Source organism: Varanus komodoensis, unplaced genomic scaffold (assembly GCF_004798865.1).
Source record: "Varanus komodoensis strain SLA01 unplaced genomic scaffold, ASM479886v1 scaffold62, whole genome shotgun sequence".
NCBI classification, from domain to species: domain Eukaryota; kingdom Metazoa; phylum Chordata; class Lepidosauria; order Squamata; family Varanidae; genus Varanus; species Varanus komodoensis.
The window spans coordinates 2,361,417-2,381,025 of record NW_025336248.1 but is presented as its reverse complement, the minus strand read 5'-3'; the positions used below and the strand labels follow the sequence as shown (position 1 = coordinate 2,381,025).

The window sequence follows — 19,609 nt, the reverse complement described above, 5'->3', positions numbered from 1 at the left end:
ATGTAAGGTTATGAAGTCTGTGGTTTGCTGAATATTTCAGAAATAAGTTAGAGAACCATTGGTTGCATTTGTGGCTAAACAGTGCTGAAAGAGCAAAATACATGGAGGGTATAAGTAAACAGAAAAATAGTTAATGGAAGTTCCATGCATAAAAAGAGAACTACAAGCCTGCAATCTTTGGGGTGAAACATGATGTTCAGCACATGATTCACACTTGAGATGCAGGATTAACTATAAATAAAAGTAGCTAGCAGGGGAAGGCCTGCAGCTGAATCAAACCAAAGTTGGGGGAGGGAAAGTTTTAATTCTCTGCCTGTAGCACAGTCCCTACTAGGATTAGTTATGCCTGTGCCTGCTATTTGCAATACCAGAGGAAGTTTCCCTTGATACTAAAGCAGAGTTTTCCTCCCGTTGCAAATGGCAGGCAGGCACAATCTTGATCTGAACTGTGCTTCGAGAAACATAGTAACACACACACACACACACTCCATCATTATCCCAATGCACTTAAGGCACTGCTGTGATGCCTGTTCTTTTTTCCCAAAGGCATCTGGTTGGCTACTGGGGGACCCAAATGTTGGAGCAGATCAGCCTTTGGTCTCATGCAGCATGCTGGATCTTGCAAGCATAACTTTACAGAATCTGCAGAGTCATGCTTTTGATATTTGTGCTACTCTTTGGACCATTCTACTTTCAGCAAGGAAGAGAGTGCCTCTGCAGGGTTGCCAAGAAAAATACACCATTGAGCCAGGCTCTGGAGCCCCTTTCCTGGACCCATCTTGTTGCAGGAGCCCTCCTAAGCCTTCCCACGCATAGTCTTGTTTGATCACTAATAATGAAGGGCATTAGGATGGTTTGGGGGTTTGCAGTCTTGAAGAAAAGGAAAGAACTATCTGTTTCAAGATTATATTTGTTGAGTTTTCAAGAGCCAAATGAGAGAGAAACTCCCTTTTTCTGAACATATATTTTAGCCTTGTTGCATAAATATGGAAATCTACAACAAGAGTGGACAGCTTCAAAGTCCAATTTCTGGCCCACAGGAACCACTAAGGGCTGCTCACACACACACCATTACCGCTGGATTCAGCAATGTACACCTTGTTTTCACCTAGAAGCCCCCAAAACACAATTTTGCAGAAAACAGTGGGGTAGATCCCTATATTAAAGTGAAAATGCTGTCTTTTTCCTGCTGCCAGTCTGCACCACCAGAATTTGAGAGCAAAGAAGGAATGCAGTGACCACAATTGGGAGAGGGAATCAAAAAGGACAAGGGCCCATGTGGTCTATGGGCCATGTATTGCCTTCAATTACTCTTGACAATGGACTGTATCATCTCTCGTCTAAATGGGTGTGATTTTAACTGATTTTGTCAGGAAAGGTCTACGGGGAAATCATAACAAAGGGGGATTGGACTGGATCAGTACAGAAGGGCAGGGATGAAGAAAGCATGGGCAGGGCATCTGTCAAAGTTCTACTGATCAGTGTTAGAAGCTAGTATTATAAACTGGGTGGATGGGAAGTGTTGCCTGGCACATGATCCCCTTGTTAGTCAGGTTCACCTAGTGAGTGGCCAAGGTGGCCTACACACCAAGCCGCATATGGGTCAACACGACTGCCTAGACTAGGACTTGCCCTTGCAGAGCAGCTATGCCCTCTTCTTGGGGTGCAGCTAAGGGAGTCATCATGACGTGCACCTACACTTCACGGTTGACCATGATGCTGTTGGTTGGGCAGGGGCTACTCTACACCCCCTTCCATTTATCAGGGAGCACCGCCACAGTATTCACGCAAAACACATTCACCATTGTTGGAGCTCATGCTAGTGCATACAGTGCAGGTTCCCCTGTGCCGAAAAGGCAGTCTTGTGCCACACCCGAATGCATCTGCAGGAGAAGAAGAGATGGAAAGGAGACATGTGCAGGAAAATGGCTGTTCCTTTCATTTGATTTTGTTTTTTAGATCCATTCTGTGCGCATTCACTTGGGTGAAGGAGCAGAGATTTTTAAAATAGGAATTCACAGCACTTTCCCAAAAGCCAAAAGGACACCCCTCTCCCCTTCATGCTGACTTTTGCATGTAACTGAAGGCAATGGCGTTTACTTCTAAGGAGACATGCATATCAGGGCATTTCAGCTCATTGTTCCTTACCCAGCACTTGAAACAATGTGGGAGTTTTGTGTTGTTTGCAGATACGCACCTCTGCAGTAGCAAATGCTGTTTGAAAGAAAAAGCCCCGGGCAAGCACTCTGCCGCAGCCGTCCCCACCCACCAGAACATAGCCACAAGTTTAGCACACTTTGAAATAGTGTGAAAAAAACAAAGCATATGCAAAGTTGTGGCATTACTGGTCTGAAGAAATCCAGAATATAATGGCAGAAATAGCACAAGGTGGTTGATTTAGGGTATGTCTCATGTGACATAGCAGTAAGTCAGATATTACAGTCCCAGCAAAAGTCCTTAGTGTAGATTCCTCCTTGTGGTCAGAATCTTATCTCTATTCCCTTCTCTGTTTTCCTCAAGGAGAGTTTTTATCAGATTCTATTGCCTTGGTGCTAATGTTGGACACCAAACCATCTGAAATGAATGTATAAACTCCTATGCCAGATCCCAGGAGCATGCATGCATGAGTGTGAGTGTGAATGTGTATAACAACAGCGGGGACTGTACATTGATACATCCCTTTTGGGAAAAAATCTTTGGATAGAAAGAAATGATAAACGAAATGACTGGGTATGATAAACCACAAACACATGAAGCTGCTTGGCTTGGCTGCTTGAAAGTTTTGCTATTAGAAGATGATCTTGAACCAACTGAAAATCTGTTAATTTCAATCAACCAATTCACAAATGGGCACAGGAATTTGGCAGGAGCTCTTTGATTGGAGTGTGTTTGCCAACTGCTTTGGAAACTAAACTCTGAGAAGACCTGAAGAAACCCAATATGCAGATAGTGAAACTGATTTCATTTCACAAGAAGCTCTTGGTAACTTACATCTGTATACATTATCTTATTTAATTAAGTCTGTCTTGATAGCCCAACTTACCTAATGTAGGGTGCAGGATGGCCATATTTCCTACTGCATAGCTGCCAGAGAGATTATCTGTCCAGGTTTGGTTTAAGGATGAAGAACCATTGGGAGGTAGGGCACTCAAGGGCCTGACAGTTGCCCACCAGCAATTAGTACAGACTAAGCAGACACATGGGTTACAGCTTTCCCCCACTGTAATGAGGTGTATTGCTTTTCCTTTACAAACCTAGTGATTCTTTCTAGGTGTGCATGTACACCTATACATTAGCACGGGCAAAGTGCATGCAATTCTCTGTCCTCTTTCATGCTTGTTTCTGGTTTTGGGTAACCGGGCACCTTCTTCCAGTGCAGTGAACAGCTGGCTTTGGGCTGGCTAAGAGGGTGCAGGAAGTGCTTGGTGCTGCTCTAGTTGGAGCAGAAGCCCTGCACTTCAGATGGTACTTAGGCTGCTCAAAAGTCCCCCTTGCCCACCCCACTGCCCTGGTGTATGTGGGGGAATCTTAACTGGCATGAATTCCCTGCCACCAGTGAAGAGAAGGTCAAATACAGCATGAAGGGAGGCATGTCAGGAAAGCTAAAGCCCCTCAATCCCCAACATGCTCACCTGAAGTTTCCAAAGCTATGCCAGCCCTGGGGCAGGCATAATAATTTCACTCCCTCTGGAGTTATTGGGATGAGTAAAAATGCCCTTTTCCACCCCAACAGTGAGCCAGTCAAACTTAGGAAATGACAGCACCTTTGCCAACCACAGTAGGATTATCCTGCCCAGTCTTTTCCAAGTGTTTATTTTCAAGATTTTAATATTTATTTTCATGCTTGCTAATGGTATCTTTATTCTGGTCATTTTTCAAGGGTACCTTTGTCAATAGTTTAATAATAAAGACAAAATTTGAAGAAAAACTACCAGGCAGCCATTCTAATTCTGAACTAGAATGGTAGATTGGAAAGGCATACAATAATATAGGCAATTATAGGGAAAGTTAGCTTTGACATGGGCAGAAATTAGCAGCAAGCTAATCACTTAATCTATGAGCTAATCTAAATGTACACACCTTTAAATGATAGACAGTGATCCCTTCGGTTGAACAAGCCTGACACAGGAGATACTAAGGGAGGGGGCATTGAACTACTCTGACTCTGAGCCAAGAGTTGACTTGTAATGCTAATTTATGATTGGTCCTTGTTAGCATGGAATGCCTGAGTACCTGTTTGCCCCCTAAGGGATTTGATCCTTTGGGTGTCTTCCAGGTGAGCACATGCAAAGGATGGGTGCTTTGTGCATGCCCAAAGTATGTGCCAAACACTTGCAAATCCTTGACTGACATGCCCATCCCTGAGTCTCCATTGCTCCTTTCTCCTGCTCCCTCCAAGGAATCCTGCATAGATTTTTTTTCTTTTTGTAGCCCTTGTGGGAGAGGAATTTAGGGAAGGAATCAGCAGGGAGTGATAGTTTCAGTCCCACTTCCCCTGTGTAGCTGTCCAGATTGAGGTCAAGATCCTACACATGTAAACAAAGAGTTGAGATCTCCTATGCTGCACATATTAAACCTCAAGTATTGCTGAAGGAAAGGGGATGGTTCAGGGTAAAGGCATGAGAGGGGCTGACATGGGTCCCCCACCCTTTAATGAAGTATCACATTCCAACTGCATCCACAAAGACTAGATATCCCAGCAGCGTGTTTGTAAACAGATGACACTAATTTCACCCATTCCCATGAAGGAGAGACTTTCACTGTCCCTGGTACATTGGAGGCCCTCGGATGGGGTGGAGGGGGAGGGGGGGTGTTGCACCAGAGGCTCCAGTTAAGAGTCAACTCCTAGTTTCAATTCCTTGTAGAATCCCCATTGTTAGCAAGACTGTCTCCGCTGAACAGGCATCTCCTCTGAAGTTAGGATTCACTTGCTTTGATATTAATGCAGACAAAGAAGTCTCTGACTTAAAGATGTTTTATTTTTATTTTTTTAATCATAGCTGACAGGACAGAGCCTGTCTGGGAACTCATTTCAGCCAGAACTTTAGACAGGGAAACAATGAGCAATTTCTCAGAAAATTCCTCATTTCCTAAAGTTGCCATTGAGCAAGTCATATTTACACAATCTGAACCTTGAAACCTTGTACATGATTTGTCAGCTTGACCCTTGGGCATCCAGGGGTGCAAACAGGATCTTTTTGTTGCTTTATGCTAGCAAAGGCAGATCCAAAAAGTCTTCCATCTCGTCGGTTGCTTTGGAGTATTTTGTGCAATTTTAAAAATCCACATTTTGCTGAGGAACATTCCCAAGCTCTACAATAGTTGCCACAGTGTGGTGCATATATCTGAATGCCAGCAGTGCATGTCAGCAATGGCCCATGACATCCCTATCATAACAAAGTTCAAATATTGCCCAGCATGTGCCAGTGTGTGCCCTCAGATATTGTATTTCTTTCAGACTTCAATACTTTCCTCAGCAAGCCAAAGGTAACTAAGAACTGAAGTTAAAGCAATCACTTGACAATCCTAAAAACCATTTTTGACCCTGTTTTTGCTATTTTCAGAATGATGATTCCAGCATGGCTATCCCAATATTGCAGCTATTCAGCCACAATCTGTGATTCTTTTCCCCAGGGGTAACTTGGAGCACCAACCCTGCAGAAACGGAGCAGGTTGAGATCCGGCTGGTGAATGGTTCGAGTCGCTGCAGTGGGAGAGTGGAAGTGCTCCATAATGGGATGTGGGGCACTGTTTGCGATGACAGCTGGGGCATGGAGGAAGCCAAAGTTGTCTGCAGGCAGCTGGGTTGTGCAGCTGCAATATCAGCCCTACGTGAAGCACATTTTGGGAGAGGAACTGGACGTATCTGGATGGATGAACTCCGATGCACGGGGACGGAATCAGCTCTCACTCAATGTCCAGCAAGGCCCTGGGGAGATAATGACTGCCATCATGGAGAAGACGCAGGTGTTATTTGCTCAGGTAACCTCATCAACTATATTCCACCCTTCACCTTTGAAATGGCCTGCATTGCCAAAGGACAGAGCCTATAGCAGCCTAGGGAGGGATTCCCTTCCAGAGAAGCTCTCTGGGACACTGTTCCAGTAGTGGGCAGGGCTGAAGCCAACAGGAATGGCCTCAAGAATAGCAAAGACGACAGCACAGTGCAGCTTAAGGCTCTGCCAGTCACTCACCTTAGAGGCATTTCACACCTTTGGAGTTGGGGAGAAAAATGAACAACCCAGGAAGCCACCAAATAGCTGGAGTCCAGAAGGGCAGACTAGGATCCCAGGAAGGTGGGACCTGGACACTGGGGTTAAGCTTTTGCATTTCTGGCCTATAACTATGCTATTAAATCAGCTTATAAGACTGAAGCATGAATACATAGAGAAGTTCAGGATAAAAATCATAGTAACCAACAATAACAATAAATAATATCTGAACTAGTGCTGTGATGAAGCTCCATGGACTCTGTCCCTCCATGGACTTTCTCTCATGCTTGGCCTGGTCTTCTAAAGCAACAGAGCAGAGAGAAAGTCCTTAAATGCTCGTGGAATGAAGGCTGTGTAACCGGCAGCATCCTTCTGCATCACATGCCGGGGCACAAACAAGGGCTGCAGCATATGATGTAGAGGAGAGAGGCTGCTTGTGCAGTAGTTGAGCGGGTCTCAATTCCTGGCAGGTGGCATGTGAATGCTCCATGCACTTGTGAAGAACTCAGACTTCCCTGGGAATCTGACAGATCAAAGCCACAGACAGAAGCCAGTGAGTTTAAAAAAGGCAACCCCAAGAATGTTAGCCATCATCACACTTGCATTTGTGTCTCAAACATTTCTTATGCACAGTCTCCCTCCTGTGGTAATAGCTGGTATTTGCAACAAGAAGAAATGTATGAGCAAAAACAGGTGCCCCGAAGTGGTAAATATGGGAGGAAAACTTACCTCTTCATGCCGTCCTTCAGACTTGAGCACAGTTGGTGCCAGTGGATAACCCCCATCAGCACTTCTATGCAAACCCTCAGCAATAATACCTAGGAACCGTTCATGAGGCAAAGGGTGGCATCTGTCAGCCTTATCCACCCAGGCACTCCTGGTGTGTTGAACTACAGCTCCCCTGATCCCGGTCACCTATGGTCCTTCTTCAAGACCTTATCAGAAGCGCCAGTGTCTGCTTCAAAGGCAGAAGCTCTTTTCCCCACCTATTGCAACAGTATCCTCATGGGCAGCACATTAATTTTCCACATGGGATGACTGAAGCTGCTCCCATGAGACAAAGGAAGGGGTATACAGAGGCTGGTCCAACTCAGGTAACCATGGTCCCAAGGTAACAAATACTCAAGCATTTGAAGCCATTCATGACATACGGCTTTGCACAGCAGACAGAAACAGCCCTACGGAATCCCTCAGATACAGAATGTTTGTGTTTGCAAACAGAAGAAAATCAAGTAGTCTACACTGAACAATCTGAGCAGACTGAAGAACATCCAGTTTATACACAGAACTCTACTTCCCAGGAACTTCAAGGATAACTACAGTCAGCAACTACCACTACAAATACAGAAACTTCTGCAGAAAATGACAATGAAGTGACAGGACCTACAGCCAAAGAATTTACTCAGAACACTGAAGGAACATGCCATGAGATATTTGTACCAAAAGAAGTTCAGGCTCATTGCTGTCTTAAAGACTTGGGAAACAAAGCAAATTATCTCAGCAAAAACCCTAGCATTGCAGACATGAACATGCCAACTCATTTCAGAGACAATGATGATGTAGGGTTTATGGACCACACTGAATAACAAGAAAATGTAATTCTGGGTTGAGAAAGGACCATCAGAATGTCAACACTGGGATGGACCTTTTACCAATTCAAAGCAAACATAGAAAACACAGGCCTGGCTCAAAGAATGTATCCCATTCCACCAAAGTAAATGAAGAAATCTACCCTTGATAATAGCTATTCTCCCACAAAAGGAAAAGTCTATTGTTTTGTGTACAAATGTTTCTCTGGCCAAACCACCTCAATTACAACTTTAGCTTCAGTGGATTTGATGATTAGCATCATGCTTATATTGAACAAACCCACAGAAACTCTAAAAATTATATGAACTCTATGCTAACATATTTATTGGGAAAGTATGGTCAAATGCTCACATCAACACTCAAAAAGCAAATCAAAGCAGAGCAGAATTATTGGAGGCAAGTACTTCAGTGATTTATTGCAGTGTTCTTCCTTTTGGCAAAACATGGCTTGGCATCTAGGGGAGCTAATCAAACACTTGGTTCACCAAACAATGGTAACGTTGTTCAATCATTCCAATTATTCACCAAATTCAATCTCTTCCTGTGTCCTCACATAAATTAGTATGGAAGTAAAGGCTCTAGTCAGCCATTGCACTCATCCAAAAGCATATATGAAGAGGTTATCCAGCTGATGGCTAATAAAGTTTAAGAAGCAATACTGAGCAATATCAAACAGGCAAGTGTTTTAGTTATTGTTGATTTAACTCCTGATGTTTCCCATACTGAACAACTTACTGTTATTGTTAAATTCGTTTCTCCTTGTGACAGATTACCATTTGAATGCTTTCTGAGTTTCATTTTGTTTTGTTTTTGAACTGAAAGATCACACCAGTGAAAGTATGGCTGAAACTGATACTGAGCTACATCTGTGAACTTGAAATAGATTTCAGTAAATGTAAAGGATAATCATATGACAATGCAGCCAATATGACTGGAAATGGCGTTCAACAAAAATTTGGAAGAAACAAGTTTGCAAAGTTTATTCCAAACACTGGACATTCCTTAAATCTAGTTGGACAAACTGCAGTTGATTCATGCTTGGATGTAGTGAATTTTTTTGGCCGAAAATGAGCTTTACTTTTTTTTCCCCTCAGCTTCTACAAAAAGATGGGAGTGCTAAAAAATTTCTTGTCTCCCGAGTCAAAATTCCTAAACATTTATCAGACACAAGATGGGAGGTTCACTCCAAAGCTACTGCAGCCATTTGCAAAAGTCATGCTAGCATTGTTGAAGCCCTCAATCATATTTACTGTGATGAAACAGTAAACAGAGATACTAGATGACAGGCTGAAAATCTTCTGCAGAAAATGGAAGAATTTGAATTCATTTTCATATTTCACCTTTGGACACATTTGTTAGACCAATTTCATATCATTAGTAAGGCACTCCAAAGTGCACAAATTTCATTGACCCCATGCACAAATATTTACAGCTTTCTAATGCAGTTCATATCAAACACTTGGGCTAATTTTGATAAAATTGAACAGCAAACAAAATTTACTTTACTGGATGTATAGTACAAAACTGTCAAAAGAAGACAGAGAGTACAAAATAAAACAAAACAATGATGAGACAGTACCCAAAGCTGTAGCTGAACTTTCTCAAAGAGACAAGTTTAGGGTAAATTCATTTATCCCTGTCATGGATGCTGTTGAAGCCAATCTAGACAGAAAAGCAACCACTTATAAGAATGTAACTGACAATGTTTCATTTTTGGCAAACCTGAAAGCAACCAACGAACAGATTCACAATGGTGTCAAGATGTTGGTGCAAGAGTATTCACATGATGTTGATCTTAGTCTACTCAATGAACTCTTGCACTTCCACCTGTACGTCAAACAAGCGCACTGTGAAGAAAGAAATCCCGGTCACCAAAATATGTATCCAATAATATTCCACGAGAAAATTCAGACAGTTTTTCCTAATGTGGAAACAATTTTCAGATTGATCTTGTATTTAATGGTCACTAACTGTACTGGAAAAAGATCATTTTCTAGATCATAAAGGATAAGGAATGATCTATGGTCAACAATATCCCAAGATTGGTTTTCTGATCTAAGCATTCCCAGCTTTGAAAATGATAAGCTGTGACTTACTGATTTTAATGATATAATTGATAAGTTTGAATCCAGAAAAGCTCAAAAGAAACTGTTATGACTTTGTAGTGTAATGTTTTACTGTAGTTATGCTTTCCTTATAAATGTTCTGTGTGCACATCTCCATTAATTCCATATTTTTTAAAACTTGTTAATGGTTATAAATTTATAAACAATCTTTTTATCAATGCTTAAATTTCAGGAATGTTCTACATTTATTGAGTAGATAAAGATAACAATGCTGTTAAGTTTGGGCCTTCAAAGGTCTCCTAGCCCAGGGCCTCTAGTTGCTTTAATCCTGGACTGACTGCATTAGATGTGTTGCATTCTGTTTTGTCTCCAAACAGAGGTGAGGTTGGCAGGCGGTTCAGCTCCCTGCACAGGCAGGGTTGAGATACTCCACAACCAAAGATGGGGAACAATCTGTGACAATGGCTGGGACTTAGCCGATGCTCAAGTTGTCTGCCGGGAAGTGGGCTGTGGAGATGCTTTAGCAGCAGCAAATGCTGCTAAATTTGGAAGAGGATCTGGCCCTACCTGGATGGATCAAGTGAACTGCACAGGGGAAGAAGACAGCCTAAGGAAATGCCCACCAAAAACCCTGATGGAACACAGCTGTGATCATAGCAAGGATGCCGGTGTAGAGTGTTCAGGTAATGACCACAGGATCATGGAAATAAAAAAGGACCATGGAACCATGTACTCCATCCCCTTGTCTAAAGGATGGCCTGTCCAGCTGTTCACTTCTGTACTGGGGCGGTAGTGTCCAGCCTAAAATTAAATGGAATGTGCTGCTGGCCATCTCCAGCCCAAATGTGTCCTCCTCAAAGGGTTCAGACTCACACATGAGTTGCCATATGAAAGACCACCTCTTTCTCCCTTGCCGGAAACATAATGTAAGACCAGTAGAAAGGGAAGGCTGGGATGAATAAGTAGAAAGAGAAGGACCTTAATGCTGGTCTGCAGTGAGGAGTTTGCTAAAAGGGAGAAAAGAGGGACTTTATGAGAAAGCAGTTATATAGTAAAGATTCTTGCTCCAGAAATGTTCATTCTTTGTCAATTGTTTTCACCTTTCTCAGAGCCACCTGAGATCAGATTAACAAATGGCCCCAATCACTGCTCTGGAAGAGTTGAGATATTGCATGATAAACTCTGGGGAACTATTTGTGATGACGACTGGGACCTTGATGATGCCAGAGTTGTGTGCCAGTATCTAGGCTGTGGAACGGCTTTATCTGCCCCAAGAGGTTCTCGTTTTGGAGCAGGAACTGGCCCCATATGGCTAGATGGCATCAACTGCACTGGGTCAGAGACTGCTATCACCAAATGTCAAGCAAAAAGCTGGGGAGAACATGACTGTACCCACTCAGAAGATTCTGGTGTTATATGTGCAGGTAAGAGACAAGCGCACACATGTGTGGTTCACACTCTGAATCACTCTTCAGAACTGAACCAGAGTGCAAGTTTCTTCTTTTTGAATTCATTTGTCTTGTTGAAATGAATAGCATCAACTCCAGTTATATCATTGTTGCTCCCAAAATAATCATGGCAGCACTAGCTGGATGAAGGTACTGACACTTCAGAACATACAGAGTTGCCCTATAATGCAACAGTTCCCTGGGGCACCCAGTTCACCATTGTCTATCCTGATTAATAGCTGCTCTGAAGGGTTTAAGCCAAGGCAGTCTTCATACCCTATGAAGTTCATACCTTTCATGCCCACGGCTTAAGCATGCCCCTTTCACTGAGCCACAGCCTTTCCCCTTTGATACTGAGTTACAGTTCTCATCTACAACTACAATTTCCAGGATTCCTTAGAGAGGATGCAGAGAGGGAGAATGCTTAGCAAACATACTCTATGGCAAGGGAAGACTATTTGCACCTCTTCAGATATTTTGGACCAAGAGTTCTCTATAGTGAGCAGAATCCTACTTGGAGGGAGTCTTTTAGGCCCTCCAGAAATGCTGGCTCCAGGAACCCTCAATGGGGCCACTCCCTCAGTGACTCTGCTTTCTCATCACCTTTGTCACCTTTGCTACTGGTTCCCATCCTTTCCCTCATCATCACTTGCTTGCTGGATGGGCAAAGAGGCAATGAGCAAGTAAGCAGCAAGCACCTCATGTTCCTTCTTCACACCTCCACTGTTGTTTGGGCCATAGAAGAAGACAATTGCGATGGGAAAGAAAAGGTGCAATTCCAGGATATTTTTGCCATGGCTCCCTGCTGTTCTTGTGGACCTCCCTGCTGTTCTTGTGGAGCAAGTGTCCAACCATGTCAGGTGGCTGGCTCCACTGTTGAGCTGCTCTTGCTATTAATCTGTTCTTCCTAATGTTCAATTGAATTCTACCTGTAAATTAAGCTGTTAGTTCTAGTCTAAGTGTGTTTTCTTCTTTATTTACATTATTTCCTCCACCCCACTGTTAGCTCAGTTGCATTCTCTGCCACTTGATGCTGCAAAATCGAATTCTTTTTGTCCCACCAGAGCTCCGCCTAATGAATGGCCAAAGCCGCTGCTCGGGGAGGATTGAGGTGTATCACAATCAGCAGTGGGGAACCATTTGTGATGATGGATGGGATTTAAATGAAGCCAACGTTGTGTGCAGGGAACTGGAGTGTGGAACAGCCTTAAAAGCAACTGGTGGAGCACAGTTTGGCCAAGGAACCGGTCCCATGTGGCTAGATAAAGTGAACTGCACAGGAAAAGAAGCATACCTGAATGAATGCCAAAAAAGCCCCTGGGGAGAGAACCGTTGTGATCATCGGAGGGATGCCAGCGTTGAGTGCTCAGGTGATTTTGTATGAAACCTCTCTAGGGCCATCTGAGAACAAGATCAAATTCTTTTTTACAGTCAGATGTTTGGCCAGAGTATATTTTCTGAATGAAAGATGAGTAGCACCACTGTTCTGAACAAAGCAGACTGTTACCGCCAAATAATGTCAGATATATTCAGCAGATATACAGGCAGACAATGCTAGCATTTAACACAGTGTTGGCTCTCAAAAAAGTCCAACCAAATACATATCCTCCTTCCAGAGGCCACCGTCTTACCATCAAGCAGCAAAAATGGGTCAGAACTGTTTCCTTCTGTCTCCACCCAAGTAGGTGGCTGTGCAGTGGAACCAGTATTCCCAGGGCTGAAGTTTGCAGGTTTTTTCAAAGTAGGGACAATAAACTAATCTGCCACCCCTCAGGTTTTCCTGAATTATATCTAATCTTCACAGTAGCTGTGAGGGTGGGAGAGAATTGGTTTTCCCAGCAAGGATGTATTGTTGTAAGCTATCCCTGAGAACTATTTTGAGATGGTTTGGACTAGAATCACCAATTAAAACTAATCAGCATTTTTAAAAGTCTTGCTCTCGGTGGAGATGAAAACCACCACTACCACATTGCATTTAGATTCCACCCTTTTTCTTCTGGTGAGGAACCAAAGGTGACATACACAGTCTTCTTCCACTCCATTTCTCCTCACAACACCAGCGCTGTGAGGTTAGTTAGACTGAGAATGAGTGACTGGCCCCCAAGTCACTCAGTGGGCTTCATGGCTGCGTGGGGACTAGAACTCAGTCCCCAGTCCCACACTCTGAGCACCATAGCACATGCATTAAACTTATGTTAGAAAGTAACACAATTAACCCGCAATCTGTTATAAATAAATGATCCTCAGCCACATTATAAATCATAGGTTGTGGTCCACACTATTCCTTAATGTCTCTCACCTCTGACATCTTCCACCACTGAATCCAGGGTATTATGCATGAATGGGGTTCAATCATGAGTCACAGCTCTGAATTATATCACTCCCAAGAACTCTGGCATATGTCAGAGTAAATAATGTGGAGAGAGGCTGCCCTGAGTTGTTTTCTTCTTTTCATTGGAAGCAAATCAGGCAGCAGGAACTGACATGCTTGCTTTCCCCGGATTTGTTCACAGGGTTTTAAAAGACGGGTTGTTTTGATGTCTACTGATCAATGACTGGCCCAAGGTCATTCAATGAACTCAATCGCAGATCAGAAATTTGTACCCAGATCACCCAAGTCAAAGTCCAGCAAGCTAAGCACTCCTCCTCCTTTTTACCAGTCCACTATTCTATCCCTGTCAACTGATCCCTATAGCTTAGGTTTTGTGCTGGGTATTGCACAATACACTGTCACAAATGAAATAGATGAACACAGCTGTCTGCATTGTGGGCACTGCATGGAGACTGCCACGGTGAGCATCTGCAGTTCCAAACTTACCACTGCACTACTCTGTATGTTTGCCTAATAGCTACCAACCCTTAAAACCACGAATGGTCATTTAAATAAATATCTTGCAGTCTTCAATATTCACTAAAGATTTTTTATTATTATTACTGAAACAAATGCCTAAAAATAGAGCTCAGTTTAGGTGTTGAGAGCCCTTCACATGAAATAATCCTTTAAGGCACATCAGCGCTATTGTATTATTGTATTAATGTATTTTACTTGGGCAGAGGTGACTGAGATTGATTTGCTTTTCCGGAGACTACTTCTTAGGACCTAGATGTAGGCCAGGTGGGACAAGTCATCACCCTTTCCCTCAAAGCAGGGGAGCGCAAGGTGTAGCCCTCCACTTCTTTTGCCCCACAATGCCCATCAGGTCTAGAGAATGGTGAGGGCTGATGGAACCTGACAAACAAACTGTCTGGAGGGCCACAAGTTCTCCTCACCTGCCTCAAAGATTACTTCTCAACATGAGACCTAGAAATGGATCACATGGTGAACCAGAGAGATGAATCAAGTCATCTACATTGCTTCCACAAATGACCATACATCCACTTGAGCAGCCTTTGGAAGACTGGAGCTCCCTAACCAGGAGCAAAGACAAGGGAGGATGAGAAACTGGGATTTGGAGATGTAATGGTGCCTCTGATCCTTTTTCAGACCCAAATGAAGTGAGGCTGGTGAACGGTACAAGTCGCTGCACTGGCAGAGTTGAGGTGCTCCACAATCAGCAGTGGGGGACTGTGTGTGATGATGGCTGGGACATGAGCAATGCCCAAGTCGTGTGCAGAGAGCTGGGCTGTGGAGTTGCCTTGTCAGCCCCACGAAGCGCTCAGTTTGGAAGAGGAAACGATCCTATCTGGCTGGATGATGTCAAATGCAAGGGGACAGAAGCAGCCCTCAGGGACTGCCGCCTGAAAGCTTGGGGAGAACATAACTGCAACCATGGAGAAGATGCCGGGGTCATGTGTTCAGGTAATGAGTGGGCACTAGAGGGTGATGTTGTGCAGCCTTGGAACCTGGCTAGAAGTTGCACCTGGACTTATTGTACTGATTATTGCATTTATATCTTGCCCTCTTTCTTCTTGCAAAGAAGCCTAAGGCACTAGACCACACTGAGGGAGCATGGCTGCTTTTCAGAAGCTTTCCTGAACTCTGTTAACTGGAGGAGCAAGGGGAGAGGGAGGAGAAGCACTGTGCCACCCAGTCTGTATGCCCTTTTCTGTATTTCTCACATAAAATGATGTACAATATCAAATAGCTTCAACCAGTGATGGCTGTGCACCTTGAGCTGAAACTAGAACTGTTACTCTGTGGGTCTGTTGCCCTGTCCTCATCTCTTCTGCTGATGTCTTGCATCTTATCTTACCACATTCTGGTACTGGAAGGATGGGGGCAGTGGAAAAGTAATCTCTGAAAAAGGGAAAGGAAGGGGAAACTGCACTAAGTGAGACATTGAACCAGTGGCGGCCTTTCTACTGGGCTATTTGGGCACTATTGTGGCAGCTTGTGAAGAATGGCAAAAGGTTTGTGCTGTTCTCGCTGAGCAGTTAGTTCATGATTTCCTGTAGTCTGTTGCTCAGGTTTGGACATGACAACCCATAATGGGTACAACAGTTCCAACACACAAGAAATTAGTTGTCAGGCTGGCTCATATATTCAGCCAGTAGGAAGTGGTCCAGATTCACCCTACATGAGTACTTACCATGGCTTGCCAGCCATGATGGATCACTATGTTGTGTGAACCCTGATGTTGGAAGGGATTGCAGAACATGAGAACCCACACTGTGGCACAAGCCATGCAATGTTGTGGGTTGCAGGCTCAGGATCAATAAAATGCTTGACAAATGATTGGATACATTGGGAGTACATGTGCCCCACCTCCTCCTCTGCCTGTAGGTCTTCCAGAGCACCTGGGATTCCATCACTCCCTGCTGCCACTCCAAGCAATTTTCAGCCCACTGAGGCGCCAGTGTTGCTTCAAAACTTTAAAAAATAGTTCACAAGAGATGCTTTCACAATCTTAATTTATCAGTTCCTGAGCAGTCATCCATGGGTTGTCAGTGAAAAGTAAAAAGCAAATGTGGCACAATTGGGTGGCATACAAATGTTTTAAATAAATAATTGTGTTGCTGCACAGGAGCATCTACAGCAATTGCAGTTATGTGCAGGTGGCACCCATCCTGTCCACTGACATATAAAAGTGCAAGGAAGTAGATCTCCCCTCCTCTCCCCACATCCTTTTGATGCATCTGACACCTGGCAAAATCAGATGCTTCAAAAGACCAGGGGAATCATGGCTTGCAAAAAGAGGGAATCAACCCGCATTTTTTGCAGCAAGATTCCATGGCTTCCCAGGGGGATCTTTTATTTTGGCAATGGCCTCAAGGTACTGCCACCTCAGGAACTTATAAAATCAGTTGGGTTTTTCCCAGGGGAGGGGATTCATTTCTTCCAGTGGCAGCTCAGCTTGTTGCAGTCTATGTCCCTGATGAAACTTTCTACCCCCTCCAAGCCAGTTCTAGAGAGTGGGAGGTAAAAGGGAGGAATTCACAAGGCCCCTTCCCAGCAAGAACTTTGGGATTTTGCAGGGAGCTCAATGTCTCCAAAATGTCCATTTTGGCACTGTTTCCAATGTGATATCACTCCAGGAATATGCAAAATTAGTGGAGAGTCCCCAGAGTAGGGTGGTGGTAATTGCCACAAATGAGAGCACCTTGGAGGAACTGCTCTCTACACTAAAATTGCAAAAGGTAGCTTGAACAAGCAGGTTTTACAGACTTCAGGGTGTTGGGCAGGGGTGGTGGTTAAAGGCTGCAATGGGCTGAAAATAGCTCACAACTGTGGCGAGGAGGGAAACCTCGATATTCCTGCAAAGTCCACTTGGTTCACACAGGAGGACCAAGGCAGAGGAAGTTGGGCATAGATCCACATTATGTCTGACTGTCAAGAGAATCAGTGTGATCATTCCATACAGTGTGGCTTGGGCAGCAGTGTGGGTTGTCATGTAGTGTAAACCCTCCTATTACGAGAAATGGCTTGACTTCTTCAGCCATGAAAGCTTTGTGAACCTTACCAATAACTTCCTGCCTTGATGTTGTGTTTTCCTACCATGTGTTTCCATCAGAACTCAGGTTGGTGAATGGCTCGAGTCGCTGCTCAGGGAGAGTGGAGATATTCCACAACCAAGAATGGGGAACTGTGTGTGATGATCGGTGGAACATGAAACACGCTGAGGTCATCTGCAGGGAACTCAGCTGTGGAGTTGCTCTGAAAGCCAACACAAAAGCTTATTTTGGACAGGGCACGGGGCCCATCTGGCTGGATGACGTGAACTGCCAAGGCACAGAAAACGCCCTCAGTGAATGCTCAGCAAGCAACTGGGGAGTTAATAATTGCAATCATGGAGAAGATGCGGGTGTGGAATGTGCAGGTAATGCATATTTGGTGCTCAATGGCCGTTGAGGTCCAGAATAAACCATTTGGAAGAGGGATGTCAGGAGGACTGCCCCCACCCACATTTGCCTTCTCCAGTGTGGTTGTCCGGAATGCAAAGATGAGTTATAGTCTCTTGATCTCCCTCCCTATCATGGTTTGGTTGCTCCCGCCCCACTGAGATTCAGTTGAGCTGTAATTTTCCTTTTGTCTCTAGATTTAGAGTGAAGTTAAGTGTTTTCCAGCTAATTGTATTTTTAATCTTAGCTTACACCTGATTTAATGGCTATCTTCCACTTTTAATTAATTATACAATTGTTGTATTTTCCTTAAGTGGGCTCCAGACCCTTTACTGGAGCTAAGTCAGGCATATATGTGCTTCTAAATAACTATAATTAACTGATTTTCAAATATAAGATTCTTGACATAAATGTGTCTAGAAGCATGGAAGGCCTTCCTCTAATTCTTATTAGGTGGGTTTTCTCTTTGTGCTCAGCAGTGAAAGAAATATGCATGCTGGGCGTATTTGGGAGCAAAGTCTCTTTAGTCCCTCTATTCCAATGCTACACTAAATTAAATAGCATCCTAGAGAGAATCCTGATTATAATCCTATTACCATGGCCGAGAAGACCAATTCATTCTCTGTCCTTGTTATCCTGTTTTGTACTAAATGAAGTGGGGCAGAAGGATGAGTGTGAGTGGTGTGTGTACATCAATGTACAATCAGATATGCATCCCTTAGCACCCCAGCAGACACCCAATGTGGCTCTGAGGACCACAATTGTGGTGCACTTGTTGTGCACCTCTGATTTAAAAAGCTGCCTCTTTCCTGCAATCTAATCTGGTAGAATTCTACAAAGATTCAAACTTGGGAGTTTTGTGAACTAGCATGTCTGTGCAAGGACAGGAACTTGCTAAATGGGGAAAGGAATGGGGGAAGATGCTTCTATGAAATTGTGTTTTAATTCAGTCTTGGGACCACTGGAGTTGATTTGGGACTTTGATTCCAGAGAGGAACTGCACACTGACTTTAGGTTAAAACTAAAAGAATGAATAAATGGAAAGGGCATTTATATGTGAATTAGCAATGCTTAATGGATGCCAGAGCAGAAAAGGTCCTAATATGTGCTGAAAGATGTTTCCAGGCAATGATCAGCATGAGCAGGAAGGGTTGAGCACCCCCATGGATTGATTCTTCATGCCCTTTCTACTTTTGTGTTTCTTGGCAAACACAGATTTGGAAAATGAGTGTGGTTCAGTCTGAAGAAACTTTATTATTATTATTATTATTATTATTATTATTATTATTATTATTACTACTACTACTACTACTATTATTATTATTATTATTATTATTATTATTATTATTATTATAACATTTCTATGCCGCCCCTTGCCGAAGCCTCGGGGCAGCTTACAACACAATAAAATACAATACAAAAATAACAATATAAAATTAAAATTAATAATATAAAATAAATAAACAATATAAATGATATAAGAGAAGTTAGAAAAGTTGTAAAAGAAAAGAAAAGAAGTCGCCCTGGCCAGATAAATAAGTAAATATTGTTAACAATTAAAATGACGTTTAAATAAAAAGATCTTCACCTGGCGCAGATGAAAAACAAATAACGACAGCGCCAGGCGGACCTCTCTGGGGAGCACATTCCATAGATTGGGCGCCACTGCAGAGAAAGCCCTCCTCCGAGTACCTACCCTCCTAATTTCTTTCACGGAGGGTTCCCGGAGAAGGGCCTCTCCCACAGATCTCAAGGAGAGGTCGGGCATATATGGATGTAAGCGCTCCTTCAGGTAACCAGGTCCCAAGCTGTTTAGGGCTTTATAGGTCATAACCAACACCTTGAATTGGGCCCGGACTTCAATGGGAAGCCAGTGAAGCTGTCGGAGGACTGGAGTCATGTGAACATAACGCCCCGTCCCCGTCAGCAACCTGGCAGCTCTATTTTGAACCAATTGAAATGTCCGAACCATCTTCAAGGGAAGCCCCACGTAAAGCGCATTACAGAAGTCAAG

General features: G+C 43.5%; 1 protein-coding gene across 1 annotated transcript in view; it reads left to right on the top strand.

Moving 5' to 3' along the window:
- The window catches only part of LOC123033485 (deleted in malignant brain tumors 1 protein-like), a 39,797-nt gene that overhangs the window by 7,986 nt on the left and 12,202 nt on the right, over positions 1 to 19,609 (top strand). The window contains exons 2-7 of the mRNA XM_044450091.1: positions 5,635 to 5,982; positions 10,246 to 10,551; positions 10,978 to 11,292; positions 12,381 to 12,686; positions 14,801 to 15,115; positions 17,268 to 17,573. Coding sequence (XP_044306026.1) covers positions 5,635 to 5,982; positions 10,246 to 10,551; positions 10,978 to 11,292; positions 12,381 to 12,686; positions 14,801 to 15,115; positions 17,268 to 17,573 — 1,896 coding nt within the window. The remainder of the gene's footprint in view (positions 1 to 5,634; positions 5,983 to 10,245; positions 10,552 to 10,977; positions 11,293 to 12,380; positions 12,687 to 14,800; positions 15,116 to 17,267; positions 17,574 to 19,609) is intronic.